Source organism: Micromys minutus (assembly GCF_963924665.1).
Source record: "Micromys minutus genome assembly, chromosome: 3".
NCBI classification, from domain to species: Eukaryota; Metazoa; Chordata; class Mammalia; order Rodentia; family Muridae; genus Micromys; species Micromys minutus.
In genome coordinates this window covers 47,388,124-47,408,244 of record NC_137972.1, presented here as the reverse complement: position 1 = coordinate 47,408,244, position 20,121 = coordinate 47,388,124, and the positions used below count along the sequence as shown (strand labels likewise).

The 20,121-nt window shown below is 40.6% G+C and overlaps 1 protein-coding gene across 2 annotated transcripts in view; it reads right to left on the bottom strand.

Annotated features, from left to right (window-relative positions):
• Positions 1–4,335: 4,335 nt before the first annotated feature.
• Positions 4,336–20,121, bottom strand: part of MDFIC2 (MyoD family inhibitor domain containing 2) — a gene marked incomplete at both ends in the record, with an annotated part of 97,816 nt that continues 82,030 nt past the window's right edge. For both annotated transcript variants that reach the window (XM_080914353.1, XM_080914352.1), the window contains 2 exons: positions 4,336–4,595; positions 14,090–14,311. In XM_080914353.1, coding sequence (XP_080770479.1) covers positions 4,336–4,595; positions 14,090–14,311 — 482 coding nt within the window. The remainder of the gene's footprint in view (positions 4,596–14,089; positions 14,312–20,121) is intronic.

Below are 20,121 nucleotides of genomic sequence, written 5' to 3'. Positions count from 1 at the left end.
TATCATGGGGGAATAGGGTTGGTGTCAGGCTCAATCTATTGTAATGGGGGTATTTTGTAGCTCCTTACTTCATGGCACCCATGAGGAAGCAGACAAGCAGGATTAGTCTAGAAGCCTCAGAAGTCTGCCCTCCCACGCCTTCCTTCCTAATGGTTTCAGAACCCCACTCACCCCACCAAAAATACCATGCCGCTAACTGGGGACCGGGTGGGAGACATTCCCTAGACCAGCATAATTGGGACTATCATTGTTTTTCAGCAGTGTTCCTAGCTTCTATTCATTAAGTACTGGTCTTATAAACTTTATCTCTATTATGTGAGGATAGGTTATATTCCAAGCATTGCTACATGGGAAGAGGAGGCCAAATCACTCTCAGATAGTGCCCAAAGTGAAAGCTTGCAGCGTATGGAGATGGTAGAGCAAAGGTTGCACTTACATTCCAATAACAGTCTGTACCCTGTTTCAGTTCTTAGCTGCTCTCCATCATCTCTGCTCCTTCTTTATAATGTAAGGGACTCTCTGGACTTCTTTTTGGAACAACAACTAGTACAAATTTCATTTTTGTCTACTTCATAATTGCTAGGATTGCCTTCAATTCTCAACCTCCTTTACCTGTCTGCTCCACCTGAATCTGTAACTCAAATGCCAGACGATCGATCACACAGCTCATATTCTTCACAAATGTACCCAACAAATCCTTACAAAAAAATGTGCATATTGTTCTGGAGGCCATCAGTCCACACAGTCAAGTTGAGTGGTGAACCCGAGAAGATTCCCTGAAGTGCTGTCCTTGGGATCTCAAGTGATTCCTAATTAGGTACTATCCTTGGGATGTGCTCCCTGGAACTCCAGATAGGAATGTCTCTGTCCCTATTGTGGCTGCCTTTAGGAAGTGGTTTTAAGTGAAACTCTTCCTGGTTATTGGAGGCATGCTCTGAAAAGATTTCATAGGCCCCACCGTGTCCCATGGATCCAATTCCAGGCCATGCTCAGAACAGATTTGTGCTGCTGAGAAGGACCCTGAACCCCATGGCAACAAAACTACTCAACCGTGAACACCTGTGATGCATAGTAAACCTTTCTTATGCTAATAAGTCAGTTGTCTTGCATGTGTAACGCAGTGAAAGAAGCTGTCACAGGACATATTATTCTCCCTCCATACTCTGTGGAAGGAAACATAACCCACTTGGAGTGATAAAATCTCTTCTTCAAACACCTTTTACCCATGTGTTTACTCTTGAAACCAAGTCTGAGTGCTTTCCTTGAGGATTTCTATTGGTAAAGTTTCCTGCCTGGATATGGTTTTTTCTGATCATCTTGGGGGAAAAAAAATCCTGAAGTGCCTTTCACTCTATTAACTTTGATTGTCCAGCATTGAAAATTAATTTTGTAGGCCTCTCAGCTCATGTAGTGGGACGGTTTCATTAACAGGTTAAATGTGACTTCTTTTTTTTTTTTTCATTGCTTTCCATATTTTGGCGGCTTTTAGCAGAACAACGGCTTTACAAAAATTCATGGAGCAAAGCAAAGACAATGTAACTATATGGTTATGGGCCTGCGTGGGGGCATCTCTTTTCTCAATTCTTTGCAAAGCCTGCATGTTCACTAATCTCTTTGATTCTAGTGTGCTTCCTTGAATCAGAATGTTCCATTCCCTAAGAAGGCGTACCTTGAAGTACAGCATTATCTCAATGTGTAATCACAGACCTTCATCACTGCTGGAGAATACTCAGGCCTTCTCAGATCTTGATATTTGTGTTTAATCAATAACTACGCTCAGCTTTGATCTGGCTTACCACTGCAATTGTGTTTCCCTAGCTCGACATGTTTTATTGTGTAGGAATTCAATTGAAAACACCATTCATGTTTGCAAAGAGGACGATGTTTTATTATTGGCTATAAAGAAAAGAAATTTCACACGTTGTATAACCGACCCTTTCCGGTTAGCATGATGAATTCTCAGAGTGAGAAACAAATTAACAAGCTGTGGAAAGCAAGGCCACGGGAGGATTTCAGAGGGACCAGAAAATGCTGTCAAATAAGAACTACTGATTTTTATGTCTCTAAACAACAAGCATTGGATTCATATTTGAAGTGCGTAATCTTTACATAAATTGAGGGCATATTGTTGAGAAATATTGGTGATAAGACATTGAACATGAATATAACAGAATAATGGGACCAGGTATCTAAGTACTGTTGGGGTGGGATTCCAGAGACTTCTATGGGTCTTTCTTTAGTGGCTAGGGTGTGAGTCGAAAGATGGGTGCTTGGAGAGGAGTTGGGGTGGTGGGGTGAGTTGGCTTCAAGTTCGACATTACGAGCCATTGGGGTGGTAGTGGTTTTGTGTTTGTGATGTTAACAAGCAAAGAACTATTGGGTAGAAAACAGTTAGACCCTGAGTCAGGATCTTGATACTGTCATAAACTCACCATGTCATCTTGGGGTCACACATTCTTAGAGCTTTCTCTGTGTTTTCCTAATTGTAATAACATGTCTACCATAGCTCATGTTGGCCTCTAACTTGCTATGTATTTGATGAGATGTTGAACTACTGATACTGCAGATGGGGGATTACCCATGTGCTGGGACTACAAATGGGTACCACAGTTCCCCTTCCCACTATTCATTAATGTTCTGTGAATTAGATTCTAGAGTTCTGCCTTTGCGCTTATGAAAGGTAGAGAAAGAGAAATGTTTTAGGCTGAGGATGGCAAATGCTCTCATGTTCTGTGGTCTGTGGATAACATAAAGGTCACATAGGAAGAAGGAGGGTATAAACCATGGATATAACCTACTTCCAGGAAAAAGTTAAGAGAGGCAAAGTACAGTCTCAAGGCAGTACTTTTTCTCACTAGTAGTTTTTAATATCAATTCTGTTCAATGTTGGAAATTTTATTATAGATTAGAAAAAGTATGCTAGTTTACTATACAAACATTGCTTTTGTCTAATATTACCCAAAAGCAGGAGAATACAACAATGTAAAAGCCGAGCCATTATTTTGGGTACTGCCACACTGGTTACTCTCCCAGCTCAAACAAGTATCTCCTAGCCCTACTTTCAGCTGCCTGATCTGTTTGGTTGGTATTTGTGCTTTGTAGTTCATATGAAACATATCATGTTCCACACAGGAATACATACATGCATGCCTGTATAAAGCATTTCCTTCTCTGCTTCACACCTATCGAATGTAGAGATTCCCAAGTTACATCAAGCTTGATGCTTCTTTCCTCCTAGGTGTGTGTTTTGGTTTGCTTGATAGAAGAGTAGCTTTGTATCGCACACCATGCCTCTTGCAGCAGGGTAGGGGAAGGAGGTTTTCAGTGTATCCACCAGTTACTTTATTAGCGGAAAAATAAAATGATGAATTATGGTTTCCAAAGCACACATGCTGTACTGGGAAATGAGCTTAGCAAGTCCTGCATGTGCATTTATTTTAGGTGCCTGTATATGTAGTAGTTTATTGAAGTGAACTGATTTCGTTTTAATATCCTGCTGCGTATTGTACCTGACAAACAGAAGTGAGAAAGGTAAAGATATGATTATCATAGATCAAATTCTCGAAACATGCACATGGCTCCTATTTTTGCTTATTGTAATAAAGAAGCATCTTTAAGTAACCAATTAAGAATATACATGACTTCTTAGGATGCAGCAACAGACTATAATGGTATGGTCTAGAATTATAGGGCTCTCCTGAAGTCTACCAGATTCAAGATTCATTGGAGAGGTTTCAAAGACATCTGCTTTAATTATAAGAACATGGTTTCTGATTCATTTAATTCCCTCTCCTACCTAAACTGTACATATAAGTGAATTTTAAGAGACTATATAAATAAATTTTTAATTACAAAATGATGTTACACAATACATTATTAATAATAACCAATAATGCATAATGTTTATGCATGAGTCCATCAGAAAGAGAACTAATATGTGTTGAGCTTACAAGAAAGCATAATTTGTCCTGAATTCATGAATGAAATTGGAGTCATGATGCAGGCTACCAAGTCAAGAGCACAGAATGGCTTAGCATGCTATTTAACAATCAAGAAATATCTTCTTGATACCTATGGCATTTAAGAGGTATTTGAGATTTGTTCATCACACATGTGATCAAGAATTATTTTGCAGCGAGCCATGCTATTGTGAAAGTTGGAACAAATTGACAATAGTAGCCTTCCCACAGAAGTGCAAGATAAAATGGCCTAGAGCATCCATGAAACATGTATGGTCCTTGCATTTTGGCAGACAGAGCTCTTATCTCAAATGTGCTGTAATAGAATTCCCCATTGTAGCCAAAAGGACCACCCGAGAGCTCATTTCTTCTTACACTAGCGGTAACAGATTTCTGATATCTCCATGGCCAGCTCCAGACATTCACTGGTCTCGTGGCAAGATTCAAAGAGGCTACAGTCCACGTCACAGGTCAAGTTGCAGTCGTTGCGTGGATGGTTCTCATCTGAGGCAGAGTAGTACCTGTGAGAGGGGCAGCACATGTTGATACACACTGTCTCACACGTGTCAGGGAGCATGAAGAGGCAGTCCAAAAACTGGCAGAAGAGACAGGTGAGGATTAGGGAGGCACACTCCTCTGTTTAGAGAAAGAGAGACAATCAGTATGTGGAAATTTCACACACGCGCACGTGCACACACACACACACACACACACACACACACTCACACTCACACACACACACACACACACACACACACACACACACACACACAGTAAATAACATTGGAGGAGACACCATTGCTAATTGCTCTCACATGACCATTGTAGTCGTAGGTCTCATACTCACATCAACTGTTCCAGTGGCACCTATGAACACTGTAAAAGATAAGATGGACAACGGACAGGAGGGATGAACAGCCCAGCTGGTGAATCGGCTTCTGCCCATGCATGAAGATCTGAGTTTTATCCTAGCACCTGCATCCATGGACATGCACAAACATACAAATCTGCGTGCTTGTGCACACTCTACATTTACTGTGACATGGGACCAAAACTATAATAAAGATGGAAGAAAATTACTATTAACACATATGGGAGTGTCAGTCAAATGTAGACAAATGTGGAGATGTGCTTGAGAACTGAAAAGTCACGGTGTCATTTTTATATGTGTGCTTACCTGTGCAGGCTCTTATGGAAGCCAGGGGCTGACACTGGGGTGTGTTCCTTGGTTGTCTCTTCACCTTATTTTCTGAGTGGCATCTCTAACTGAGCCTTGAGATTGCTATTTTGGTGAGCTAGTGAGCCTTTGGGATCCACATCTCTCCGACCTTTGCCAGGTCTAGGGTTACAGATATAATACAGTATTGTGCTTGACTTCTTTTTGCTTGGGCCCTGGGCACTGAACTCAGGTCCTTACACTTGAACAGATAGTACTTTGCTCACTGAGCTGCTGCCTTGCCAGCCATGCAAGGTGCTGGGGATGGCATGTCTGCCCAGCTTGCCCACTCCCATCCCGCTACTTACTATTTAAGGAACTGTGCTATTAACTTGCAGAACATTCCCTATTCATTCTGCCTAATCAAGTTACTTCAAGAGTGCTGTCATTTTTGTCCTAAACCTCTTCATTTCGTTTGCCTATAAGGTGCTGGGAAGACACTTGGATGAGTTACTAGACTTTGCAATGCTCTGAATGATGACAGGCCTTTCCTATATGCATTAGATCAGAAGCCATTAGAGCCAGACAAGTGGAGACCACAGATGTTCCGCTGCTTGTCACAGGCTTCCGTACTCATAAGTCTACCACATCCATACACAAACCTGAGCAAAAAGCATAGTTCTAAACTTTATTGAAATGCTGTTTAGAATAACCACAGCTTTTGGGTTGTACTTTATTTTTAATTCTTGTCTCCATCTTGCTGTAGCCATGGAAAACCTTGATTTTTGTATTCAAGTTAATGGTGTCATCTCTTCCTGAAGAGGTTTCAGTCCAATCAGTTGCCTTTAAGAAAATTGGGTTAAAAATCTACTCTGCAGACTTGTTAAAAAAAAATAAAAAGCCTGGAAGGTGTCTCCGAGGTGCTGAAGGTAATTGGTAATTCTAGCCAAACAGCTGTGATGGGTTATAGATTATTTTATATTTTTGCTCCGTAAAGGGAGTTAGTTATAATGATGTGGCAGTTCTCTTATTAAAATTATAACTTTTGTATGTTTTAGAAGTGTCAGAAAGTACATATTTTTTGCTTTTTGTTTTTTTATTTTTGGTAAAAGAGCAGTAAATAATTTATACAATTTAATTAATAAGTAACCTAAATATTGTTGACAGTTAAATGTTATATTCTAGCATCAGTTGAGAGAAATTTCTCCCCCAGATGGATTTACCAGTCTACAAAGTTTGGGTTTCATAAAAATCCATTGTTTCAATAATGATAATTGTTCTGTGGTTTCCTGACGGTAGTATATGTCAGCTACATAGACATATAGAACAGACTTCCCTTAGCATTAGACAAGCTGAGGCAGGAGGACCAGAAGCTTAAGGTCAGCCTTGAATACAGTCACATGATTGTAAGTCTGGGTTTTTCTTTTTATGTAGGTGCTAGTAATCCAAACTCAGATTCTCATGTTCGCTTGGCAAGACTCCACAGAGGGAACTGACTACCTAGCACAGTTCTGTTTTCCAAATAAAAAATAACAACAAACAAACAAAACCAAAGAGTAATCTTAAAGGAAGGAAAAACTTAGAAATAGGCTTTTTTAAAAAAAGAAACAAATATTTTGAAGAATGTTGCTTTGCCCTGTTCAAAGTCCTAACATGAATTCTGAGTATAGATGCATAGCAATCTTCTTCCTTCCTGCCCCTCCCTACAGCCCCGTTTCTTTTCAGAAAGGTGATTTCAGCACTCACACACACACACACACACACACACACACACACACACACACCATGACTTTTATGATGACTTCAATTGCCACCATGCCCCAGCATTTATAGTACAGGCAGCCCTCTCCCGAATACCTCTGCAGCAAGCATACTCATTTCTCTGCCAGGCTGGCTATATTTTTATTCCCTTAACACCGGCTTCCAGCATATGGCCAACTCAGTCATCTCTCATAAGTAACCACAAGCCACCCACAAAAATTCAGGAGTAAGTTTGTAATAGTTCAGGGACTCTCTTCTGCCTAGGCCTTTCCAAAAGGGTATGTGTCAAAGGGTGAGGATGTATATCACACAACTTCATCAGATTTCACCCATACTAACTCCACTTTTATCAGGTCAAGGTAGAGAAGTTATTCTCAGCAGAAAATTCTCCAAGCAAACTCTAGACATAATTCCTCAGACTTGAGCCTCAAGAGACTCACATACAGTTATGATCTTACAGAAGTTATACCATGGAGCTGAGTCTAAGACAAAAGTTTGGGTTGGATGTGAGTAGAGCATGAACCAGGGTGAGTGGAAGGCTTAAGGTTGGTGATTCTTACTAAAGTATGAGAAGCCGGCTTGTAAAATGGCTTTGTAATTTCTGGAGGGCATATGATCCTTTGGTTCAATCGCATTTGCAGCTGACAAACTCTGGAGGCCTCTGCTTCTGGTGCACACCATAGCTTTTGATTTACCCTAAGAGCGTGGGCCTAATCCTTTAGCTGAGTAGGCCGTTGTTTTCTTCCATCTTCTATTTCACACGTGAGACTAGAACTGCCTCCCACACCCCTGTTTCTAAGTCTGTCCCGTTTATTTGGTTATAAAAGACAGAGTCTCTTGCCCAAGAAAGCCACGAGAACATTAATGAATTGCAAACAGATTTTTTTCCCTGAACTTTCAAGTGTGCACTGTGCTTTTCTAAAAGGCACATTAAAAAAATACTATGCCAACAAGGATGAACTCTTTTGCATATGGTCATTTTGTTTGCACAAAATAATTTAATCGGTTCAGGTGAAATTTTACAACATTTGAAGACTCCGGGTATCCCAATCTCCAGATTGAGTATATTTGTTTCTTCCCTTGTAACTTCTTGGCCTGTAGTGTTTAATAAACATGATATCTAGAGGCATAGCTCATGATTAATGTTCTTTCTTTGGCCAGTTGAAAAGAAGAGCACGCCATGTGTTCAGCTGCCTATGGTCAGGTCATACGCAGTGTCTTCTGAACGTATTGCTTACTAATTCCAGGTTCGTACCTCTGTCTTCCTTATGTCATACATCTGCTCCGTCCCAGTTCGCTCTCGGGGATGGCAGCACCTTGATGAAGTCACTAGAAACCTGGGATCATTGCCGGCCATTGTGCCTCTCCTACTCGCCCATCAGTCTCATTGGCAGCCTGCAGCCTGGTTCTCTCACTTGTGCTATCAGCATGGTGTTTCAGTCCCAGTATTTGAACTAGACCTAGCTCGAGGCCTTCGCATGCTGGATGCTCTCCCTGGTGGCAGCTTCACCCAACTCATGATCAAAACCTTAGGTCTTTGCTTGAAACACCTTCCCTCTAAATGGGCCTCTGGCTCAAGCACACACAGCTTGCCACCTCTCACTGGATCAATCAGTGAATGTGACTAAGTTGAGAAGAAACAATGCCGAGAGTGTCATGGATAGCCCTGTTTAGTGGTAGAGCCCTAGTTCTTTCTAGATCCAACATCTGTACATAGAATCTCACTGTTTTGTGTGTCCACAACTCACCCAAAGCCAATTTACAACCCCCTGTGGTTCACATGAGTCTCAGGCAGTCCTCAGCCAGACCCTGTGTTATAGATGTAGTTCTCTGGGCTCAGAGAATGTAAAATGCCACGATCCAGGAACTTCAGCAAGTAGCATAGCTGTTACACAAACTCTGGACTTTCTGGAGCTTTGAAGTAGACCTGGCTATGCTCCGCCATAGCTTCTGCTTGCTTTCTGCCAGGTGTGAGCATTTGGAGAATCAAGTCCTTTTCATATTCACAAGGCTGGTAATATATGTGGTCAGGTTATTTCCACGACTACTGGCTAGCTTCAGCTAATGGGAGTCATCCATAGAAACCTAGAAGGGTGGTGTTGCTATGGGTGTTTTCTGTGTCCCCCCACCCCCGACTGTCACTTCTTAACTTCTCTTAATTTCTCCTTTCCTCTCCTCTTCCCTTCCCTCCCCACCCCTCTCCTCCCTCCCTCCCTCCCTCCCTCCCTCTCTCTCTCCATCCCTCCTCCCCATGGTTCTGAATAAAATCAGGTACTGTCTAGTATTGGTAGTTTCTAGGTACCTATGAGCTCAGTCTAAAGAGCACAGGGCAGGTAAAGCCTTCTCATGGTGTGGATTTCTGGGTCACTCCATTGTTTGCTGCACTGACCTTTTCAACTCTCTTAGCACCTTTGCAACAAGTTCCTTGTACAGGAAATCCTCTCTATTGAACCACCTGGTACCACTGGCACCATCTCTAATTACTACTGTCAGAACTACCGCCCTGACTCCTAAACCTGGAATAAAGGCAGTAGGAGATGATCCAAGACCCGTAGGCCAAACTGCCATAGCTGCCTTTGGCTGTGAGCAAGGAGCCTTGGCAAATCCTTCTGAGGGTTGTCTCAAGTCCTTTCTATTCCCCTAGGGTACTTTCAAGCTGGAATGTGCTAAGTGATGATACTCTAATAACACAGAAGAATTAAGGCAGCTTCAAGGTGCTAAGCATTCTGCTGGGGATTGGCTAATTAAGAGGGAGAATGTGTCTCATTAGAAAGGCTCATGTTTAATTATAGTGGAAATGATAACGAAGCCAAGACTTTCTGCACGTGTACCTGGGGTCAGCCTCATGTAGTCAGCTTTCTGTCTCACTACATGATTTCCCCCACATGGGAAGAATGGAACCAGAGGCCTCTGCTGTTGCCAATTGTGACTCCTGGGATCTTTTTTTTTTAATTTCAGAAACACGCTCTTGCTTCCTTGGCAGTCATTAAGCAAAGTGTCACAAGTGTAGTTCTTACAGAGAATGACAGACAAACAAGGAGCTCATCCATTTCTCTCCTACAACATCATAAAAAGATAATGAAACCAGATGACCCTGCCCCAAAGCCGTGCCTCGGTGTACCTATATGCTGCCACAGAGAGATTCTTAATGCAGCGGCTCCAGCTGACCACTGAAGGTCCTGGGTCCAAAAGCAGAAAAACTGGCTTCCCTCTCCCAACATTAGGTTCTTTATAAATACATGTCTGTAATGTAGAATGCAAATAAATAAAGTGTGACTGAACGTCTTTCTCTAGTGGGGGCCATCATCTCTGATGTTATCGATTTTAACAGCTCCTTAAATATGTCAAGATCTATTTAAGCTCGGACAAGCACAACTAACAACACGTCACTCCCGCAGAAGGAGAAATAGATTTGGGCGATACTTGGTAAATTTGTGCTTATGTTTTTTCCTGAGCAAACGAACTGAAATAATTATAAAATTGAAACACTTTATAAGGTGACACCACTACATTTAATTGTATGAAATTTACAGTGTAGAAAATGTAATCATTTTATTCAGTAGCCCGTGGTGTAATTAAGACTATTCTTTGGAGGTATCTTGTATTTATGAGTTTCTCCTTCCACCTGGATGAGATGTCTGAAATTCAAAATTATATGTCAATTAGACTCATTGTCAGGATTACTTGCTGAGGAGCCTGTTATCAAAGATGATGTGTGCCGCTGGCTTCCTTTTCGCATGAGGTTTTTGTGAGTAGAGGATTATGGACCCAGGAGCAGATGCACACATAGTAACCTGTGTGCATTTGCCATTCTCTTCTGGAAAGAGACCAGACATGAAGAGCCATAGCTACTGACAAGCTTCTGGAGTAGAGACTGTGAGGTTCAGGAAAGACCCTTTGAAATCCCCATCAGAGCGTACCCTGTGGACTGTGTTACAAAAAAAATCTGCCTGTGTGAGCCTTTTCCACTCGGTTTTAAGTGGGGGTGATTCATATTAATAATAAATACAAGTAACTAAGAATTTATTCCCATGCCCTTGGTCATAGTTTTGAAAATAAATTAACTACAAACTCCAGAAATGAAGGTGTAGGCTTCTCTGTTTTCTTTCTGTTTTCCCTGTGTTCCTAACACACACTTCTGCGTTCGTCTTGGTGAGAGCAGTAGCCCCGTATCTCAATTTCTGTACCCTTTAATTAATTACTACCAAAATTTCCCTAAAATGAGGAGAAGCCAGATGAACTGTTGATTTCCTTGCTGTTTGGGATAATAAGTGTTCTTTCTTTGCTTGTTTGTTTTTGGTTTATTTTATTTTATTTAGTATGATTAGTGAGACTTAGTATGAACTTTTTCACTTTCTGTTTTATCCAGGTACCAAAAGTTCTTTCTTCACTAGGGAGATTTTTTTTACCCACAAAGGGAGCAAGGAAGGGTAGCTTATGACCTACATCCTCAGCTTAAAAACCTGAGTTTCCTGAGTCCTACTGGTCTCAGTCACCTTAGGTAATAAACAGCTTTATTCATACATCCTTCTGGTTCCCCTTCACTCATTTAAGCAGGAGAAATCTTATTTTTTCTGCCACGAGGCTCTTAAGAATGAGTTGATATTGAAATAGTTTTCCCCTTTCCCTGAGAATAGAAGAACCTGATCTCATACTTCTCTCGGGGTACCACACTGGACAGAGGGAGATACTCTTTGAGGGACACTATGTCTGTGTATGTATACTAAGACAGTTCCTAATTCTGGGATCATTACTCTGATACATAGAACTAGCAGCAGCTCCACCGCCCTCGTAAAACCACTGGAACACTGCGTCAGGATGGTTTGCTTAGAACAACTCCCTTGTTTATTTTCATGCCTGTCTTTCATCTTTGCTAAAGCTAAACTTTAGCACCATCCTAGACTGAAGCCCTGGTCTTGGCCCAAAGTCACAAGGAGATACCTTGTGTGCCAGAAAGTCAAGAGAAAGCATTTCTAATATTAAAATATTTAGAAGTTTTATGTGACATCCTTATTTTCTACATATTTTTAGAACACTTCAAGATCTGAAATCTCAGCTGGGTTTACAAACACATGCCTTTGATCCCAGCACTTGGTGGATTCCAGAGGCAGGTATATTTCTGTAATTTTGAAGCTAGCCTGGTCTACATAGTAAGTTCCAAGACAACTAGAGCTTTGTAGAAAGACCCTGTTTTTTAAAAAATGGGGAGAAGAGCAGATAATAGATTAGAAGAAATGAACAGAGAGGAGAAGAGAAGAGAAGAGAAGAGAAGAGAAGAGAAGAAAAGAAAAATTCTAGCAAATCTAACTAAACCTTTTGTTTCCTCTGATTTCAGATGGGTGAAAGAAGTGTTTCTTGTTTCTCTTTCTCTGTCTCTGTCTCTCTCTCTCTCTCTCCACACACACACACACACACACACACACACACACACACACACACACACACACTTCACACTGCAAAAAAACTTGGTTGTCATCCTCTTAAACCCTGTCCACCCCCTTTGATGTAGGCTTTCCTATTAGCTTGGAGCTTACAGAGTATTCTTGATTGGCTGATGGTGAGCACAGGGTCACTACTATTACTTCTGCTTCCTCCTTAGAGCTGGGGTTACCATCTCACTGCTACACTGGCTTCTTCTCGTGGGTTCTTGAGGTCTAGCTTTGCAACCTTGTGCTTTAGAGACAATCTATGACTGACCCAGCCATCCCTCAGAAGTGATGTTGTAATGACTCTTCCTGGAAGTATTCTTCAATTTCCCACAGTCCTCACTATTCCTTCTCTCTACCTTACTTCCTTATTCACATTCTTTTCTGGCAAGCCTTAACCAACTAAGTCTGTAGTCTCTGCTTTAAGTATCCATATCAACATTTGCATAAGACAGCACATTTGCAACACATGGTGGAAGTCTCTCTCTTTCCTCTCAAAAACTGCAATCATAAGAAAAGCTAAAGTCCAATTTCTCTGTGGCAGCTTCTGCAGTAGGTACTTTATATACAGTGTTCCATCTGAGGCACACACTGGCCAGTAGTTTGTCACTAACTCTAGCATATAACTAAGAGACTGAGATCAAGAGGTGAAAGCTAAAAGGTCAACCCCTAAACTGTTCTCTTATATCCAATTAGCAAACTTCAGAAGCATAAGTTAAATTAACATGGTGACAAAAAAGCTTTTATCACAAGCTTTCACTATTTTCCTTACATTTAACCATGAATTGTGATCAGATGAGATCAGTATCTCTGAGAAGACTGGGGTTAATTTCAAGGCGACCATAGGCAGATTTGGAATACAACTGAACTATCGAGTGGCTAATGTTCCCTGTAAAGGCGATTGTGAAGTTACTCTGAGTTAAACTTCATTTGCCGCAGCAAAAGATCCATGAGCTTGAACTTGACTGTTTAGTTGACTGTTTAGCAGCAAATTAATGTGAAATCAGCACATGGAGTATGTTGGTCTACAGCTGCATCTTATCAGAATACCTAGTAATCACCTAGGAAAGTCAACCCTTGTTCAGAGATTATCGGTATAAACTACTTGGTATTTTATGCAATCTTTTTTTTTTTATTTGTGTTTGGAGTGGGCCAGAGGTCAACATCACGTAGACTCTGCCTTGATTTTTGAGACAATATGTCTCACTGGCCTGAACTCACCAAGCTGACTAGGCTGGTTGGCCAGAGAGGCCAAAAGGCATCCAACCTTCTCAGTGGTGGGATTAAGATGGGTCCAGTACTGCAAGCTTCTTTATGTGGGTTCTGGGCATTGAACTTAGGTCCCCCTTCTTATATAGCAAGGACCTTACTAACTGTGCCATCTCCCAGTTCCACATTTGTGTCTAACAATTAGTGACTTTTCCACTCTGTTCTCCCCTTGCCCCACACACTTAAAGTAACAGGCAGAATGGTCTCATTTCTGAGAAAAGAAATTTTTATTTGATTTTGCTGGTTTTCCAGTCCCATACAAGAATGCTGTTCTGGTCTGAGCTATTTAAAAAGTGTAGCCTCCGATTCTCAGCTCTGAGAGCAAACGCTTTGCCAGGCACCTCCTAGCTACAAAGTGACCTTGACATGTGTCATTCAGCAGGGTTTCAAATCAAAGCCATCCTGTTTAATATTCATAAAGACTGTTTCTTTTTCTTTCTAACGGCATATGTAGTGATTTTACAAGGTCTGGGGTTGGGAGCTTTATTTAGAGATGGGTTGTATTCTGAGAAACATACCATCAGCATCTCTCCGATGAACTGAAGTATTAGTTTGGAGGTAGGGAAATTTCGTTTGGCATTCTTCGAGGGAAGAGAGTGAAGTGCTCGATCCTGACAGGTTTTTCTCATTGGGGGTTTCCTGGGCTGGTCCATCTGTGATATTGAATTCGGATACTGAATTTATAACGATAGCATTAATAGGTTTCTCGTCTGCATGCTTTTCATTTGTGAGTTGCATATCTAGATGGAAAAAAGAAAACACACATATACAAACCCACTGTGATCTAAGAAAGGACATTTGCTGGAAAATTTACATTTTACACTTTGAGAGAATAAAGTCCCATGAAAGGAAATAAAACATTACTAAGCAAGGTTATTTTGAGATAGAATTGAAAAGTGCAATCACAAACTTTTATATACACTATAAATTCCATATTAATTTAAAACATATTTTTCTAGTATTAGTTTTTAGGATAGTGAGTTGGGCAAACCAAAGAACTAACTCATATAAATCAACAAGAGGTTGCTGTGTGATATCAGCATCATAGTATATTATGGATATGAGAAACCAGGTGATTCTGATAACTTCCAATGGTCTCAATAAGATCACTGTTTATTCTGATGGTGTTTTCATTTCTACTAACCCCATTTTACTTCTGTGTAGGAGAAAAACAAGCCATGGGCAGATGAACAGTCTATAGGCTTGATCCTCTTCTGCTGTCTGAAAAATCTCTACAAACACACCACCCCATATTCATACATGGATTGTTTTGATGTAGGAACTGGCGTTTTATAGAGGGCCATCCATGTGATGGCCTCTCTTGCTTTGGAGTTTTCTTCTGGGGACCATACCTTATTGTACATAATCAACTGGGATAGCTCCTGGCAACATCCTGGCCAAGACTCCAGTTTGAAAAGGCAAAGGGAAAACAAAAATCCATGACCTCAATCCATGTAATAAAAGAATGTTTGTTAGTGGAGCCGAAACTGGACTGGACACTAGAATTCAATGTGCCCATCACAAGCACATCACACCTTAGCAACCAGGGGTGTGCAGAGAAGTAGCATTCTATCTGGCCGTTTCAGAGACAGGCTAAAGCTGGAAGGCAGCTTGTTATCTAACACAACTAATTTGTGAACAAAGTCAAAGACAAAACACAGGAAGACATTCTTAAGTACACCCCAGGCTGGTCCCAGGGACATCCTCTGGTGGCACTATTGAGAGATGGAAAAGACATGCTTAGGAATCCCATTCTTTAGCAAGTCCAAGGCTTGGGCTGACTCAGGGGTGCTCACTGAGGGACTTGAGTGAGGTTGGCATGACTGGAGAGACAGGCCCAGCTCAGTAGAGGAAATCCACTCTTTCTAAGTCCATATTTATGGCCCATTTCAAGCTGGTCTTTTCTTTCACAGGAATGTGATTTCTTGAAACTTCTAAAGCATCCAATCAGCTGAAAAAAAATCTATAGTTGCAACTCAGATATCATTCTCCCTAGCAGCCCAATCAAATCACCATCCATTGGGACTTTACTGAAACTTCTCTGGTGAATCCGACCTGCAGATGACTCCGGGAGTTCTAAGGAGCTCTGCTTTTCAGAGGGGAAGAAAGAGAAAGAACAACCCACAGACTTGTCAATCAGGAGTTTTCAAAAACCCATCATGAGATGGTCTCTCTTTCTGAAGGCTTGAACTGGAAGAAGACCAAACAGTCTGCCACACACAGTCATCTTGGGCCATTTTTGTTTCTTTCCGATTTTCCAAACAGCCTTGGTTTTTGACAATGTTTAATTTTTATTCCCTTTCCCATATGCTGCTGGCTTTAAATCCCTTGGTAGTGGTTTAATCCACCCTAAAAAAGACTGGCAGAAGTAGGGGTTCAGGAAAAACATCTATTGTTGACAGCAATTAATGTAGTATTGAATGCTGAATGTGGGGATAGAATTTGTGCCACACACTGGCAAACTTGAGGCTGCTCCATCTCAAGAAGTACTTGCCATGCTAATAACACAATGATGGTGGTGATGGCCATGGGAAAAATAAGAGTTCATTTTCCTTATTTAGGTATAAAGGCTTTCAACCATCAGCCAGTAAGATGGATATTTAGATACTGTCTTCAATTACTTAGCCATCTCAAGATTTTGAGCCAGACCAAGGGCACGTTCTCACCTTCTATTCAGGAAACACTTAGATGTACCTTGTCTCTCTAAGCTATGATAATGATGATGATGATGATGATGATGATGATGATGATGATGATGACTGTTTGCATTCTCAGATTTTTCTTCTGGACAAAATTGCTCAGGTTGGAAACCACTGTTTTGCACACAAACACATGTATATCTGTACCTCCATTATATATCAAGCCTTATATTCTTGTTAATGTAGCAGATGATGCTAAAACACCTGTTTGAAAGAGTCCAGGAGATAGATATTGCCTTTGACTTCTTTTACAACCCGGGGAAGTAAACGTTAGCACTACTAGGTAAATTATTAGAGCTAAAACTAAATTGAGCTGATGCATGGGAAGTCCCGAGGTTCAGAACTTTTGCTTTAGTAAGTTGCCCAAGGACTTTGTAGTCAACAGAGATCTGAATCTAGGGACTGCAAAAGCTTTGTTCTTATCTTTGTCTTTTATAAATATTATATGCATCCCTAATGTATTCTTTGCCTTTACCTCAAGTAGCTGTCTTTTAGTGGCTGAGACTACACGTCAGCAATATCTCTGTACCCTAAGTCTTGAGACGCATCAACACCTTAAAGCCAGTCTTGCAAATAACTTAGCTCGACAGACCTCCTTCCTCTGCATGGCACGTATGGCTGATTTCTGAACACTTGAATAACGGTGTGATCAGCTATAGTGACTGTGTGTTGTGCACTCAAAGTCAGCTTAGAGAGGGGCTGATAGCAAACCGTGATGCCCATAGAGATTACTGCAACTCTTTGCTTAATAGACTTCATTAACAATCAGTTCAAATTATCACACACAGTCAGACTGCATGTAATTTAAATTGCTTTTGCACAAAGTAATTCTGTAACAACAAAAAAAAAGTTGGATAGAGGTTACTGGAATGTAAAAACATGCAGAGAGCACAGTTTACAGCCAAGTGGTATATGATTCTCTTTTTAATTTTGCGACAACTTTTTTAAGTACAGCATTTTTTAAGTATAGCATTTTGAATGTAAGTGGTTTGCTACATTAAGCAACCATTTGGAGCACACCAGGTTTGCACAGAGAGGATTTTATGGAGAATTTAAACTGCCATTCATAAAGTTATTTTAACTCTATATCTCTGTTTATATTTTTATTTTTTTAATCCCCCAGTGGGAACTATCTGATGCTCATTAAAAAGTCATCTGACACACGCAGAACTCGGAAGCCAGTCTGTTCAACCCAGAATTCTGACATCTGATGTGAGTCACATTTTTTTGGTGTGGGGGGAATGTTACTGACAGCTTCCTTTTTTTTTTTCATAGCTGGAAGACTAACAATGATTCCCCCAGATTTCTTCCTTTGCAGTGTTATTTGACATTGTCTCCAAAGTATTAAAAAGCAGGATGGGCTAAAAGGAGGAACACAAGGAAAAGTGGCATCATATCCTTCACGCGAGTTGGTATTTTAGAATTAAATACGGAACCCGTGAAACTATATTTGGGATGTTATACATAGTTCCTGACATTAACTTGAAGAAAATAAAATTTCCACCCCTAAAATACAAACCGAAATTGGGACAAAAATTAGGAGCTTCTCTATAGTTCTTAGAAAAAAAGAGATTAAAGTGTATTTTAAAAGTCACTGTAATAGAAAAATGCCTGTTTTGGTTAGAAGTAATTGCAAGAACCAGTGGGCATAAACTAGGCAACAGTAAGACAGACAGTTAATTAATTTTTTATTACTGCTGAGCAAATGTTATTAATTTAATTCAATTAACATTTATTGAGCACCCACATGCAATAGATGAATCAATGTGACAGCAGCAGTCCATTTATTTACTTTATGTTATTAAGGAAACATTTCGGTGGTTTTTCTTTTTGCTCAGTAAATGTGACTTGATCATTTTTGTGTCCATAGATTCTCTAAAAGTCCATAACACAAGAAATTCGGGTAGTGACTCTTTCTACCTGCCTCCTCACTGTAGTCTTGACATTATCCTCTTCTTTATTATTGTCTCCTTTCCCTCCCTTTCTGCCTTTTCTCCCTACCTCTTCCTTTTGCCACTTATTTATGACTTACCATCTCTTTGACTTTTATTCATTTTTACTTCTAGATCCATTCTTGTATTATTCCTTATGACTTGACCCTTGCTCCTTCCTTCCCTCCCTCTCTTCCTCCCTCTTTCTCTACCTCCTTGCCTCTCTCCCTTTTCCCCTATCTCCTTTTCTTTCTTCCCTTTCCCTTATCTAAGGCAGCATTTGTCCACTCATAACTTAGGTGTTGGTTCTGTGGAGTTCGCCTCTGAATCTATGCTATGAGCCAGTTCCCAGCCAGACTACATATGCTGAGTGTAAATTTCATTTCAGTTGTTGCTCATCACTGGAGAATTCAGAGAAAAATGATAGGGACTAGGTTCTTTAAAGGCCTGTGGTCACCACAAATCACACCCTTCCTATTGAACAACCTGTTTTACTAAGCCTTCATCTCACTGAACTGGGTAATTTTTCCCATCCCTGGAGCATCTGTGGCTGGATTTCTTTTCCTTGTATGGTCATTGTTCCATTTATTTAGACTTGAAACCAGTCTTTGTCTGGTCCCCTCCCGCCACTGGTGATTTAGAAGTTCCCACTGATTCCTCTTTCAGGAGATCTCTCAAGCTGCTGTCTGCCTTTCCAACTGCTGTAACTGCCCCCTGCACCTTCCAGTCTGGGCCATTCTCTTAAATTGCTGTTTGTTTTGGTTGCGGGACTCTAACACAGGACCTTGCACACTCTCAACAAATCATCCGCCATTGAGCTACATTTAAAGTCTTTGATTTCCTTTACAGGGAGTCTGGCTATGCAGTTCAGACAGGCATTGAACTGCTCACCCTTCTGACTCTGCTTGCCAGGTGCTGAGATTTCAGGTATACACCATGCCTCGCTGTGGAAAGCTTACAAGCTATTGTCAAAATAATGCTTTAAACTCCACCTTCTGATAAACATATTCCTATAAGAAAGACACAAAATCGAGGCAAGTCCCATCCCCCCCAAGCACACAGACACACACACACACACACACACACACACACACACACACACACACACACAAAATTGCTGATGGCTCCCTGCTCCTAAGATGATTTTCTAGTATCTTAGTCTCAGTTACCTTTCCCATTCTGTTGCCAAGTTGTTTGTGGAAACAGGTAATGACTTGATAATAGTTTCATGTGTGAGGCCAACTCCTGAAGCCTATCTGAAAATTTTAAAGTAAGCCTGTAAGATAGATTGATTTTAATTTATTTCTACATCAACACACTGAGTGTGTGTGTTTTAAATGCAAGGACCATTATTCAAGCTATAACTGAATTATATTTTCCCTTGGACTTGAACTACTACCTAGGATTTAGTAGGGTGATTATCTGTGGTGAAATCAGATCAAGGTAGACAGGTAACATTTCAAGGTATAAACCACCAAACCGTTCACAAATTATTGTGGTTAGGAAGAGTAGTTCATCAAAGTGACCCTGTAGGGGAAAAAATTAATTTAGTTGGGCATGGTGGTGCATGCCTATAACCCTAGAATATTGGAGGCAATGCAAAAAGAAAAGGTGTTAAAAAAACACACACTCATCCTTGTCTCCAACCAATTTAGAGGTATATAACATATATGTTATATTTTCTGTATTTTATATATTTATACTCTAACCCACAAAGAACTTTATAATACCCATGCTAATGTTGGGATTTGCTTTGACTGGTAGGCTGTCTATATTTCCCACAGCTTGGTCAGTAAAACACATTCTACTCAAAAATAGCAGAAGTCACAGAATAATATCAAACCTCATGAGAATTATTGGGGCCTGAATTTTTACATTTGCATCTTCTTTAGGTACTTGAGGCAGAATCCCGCTCTGCAA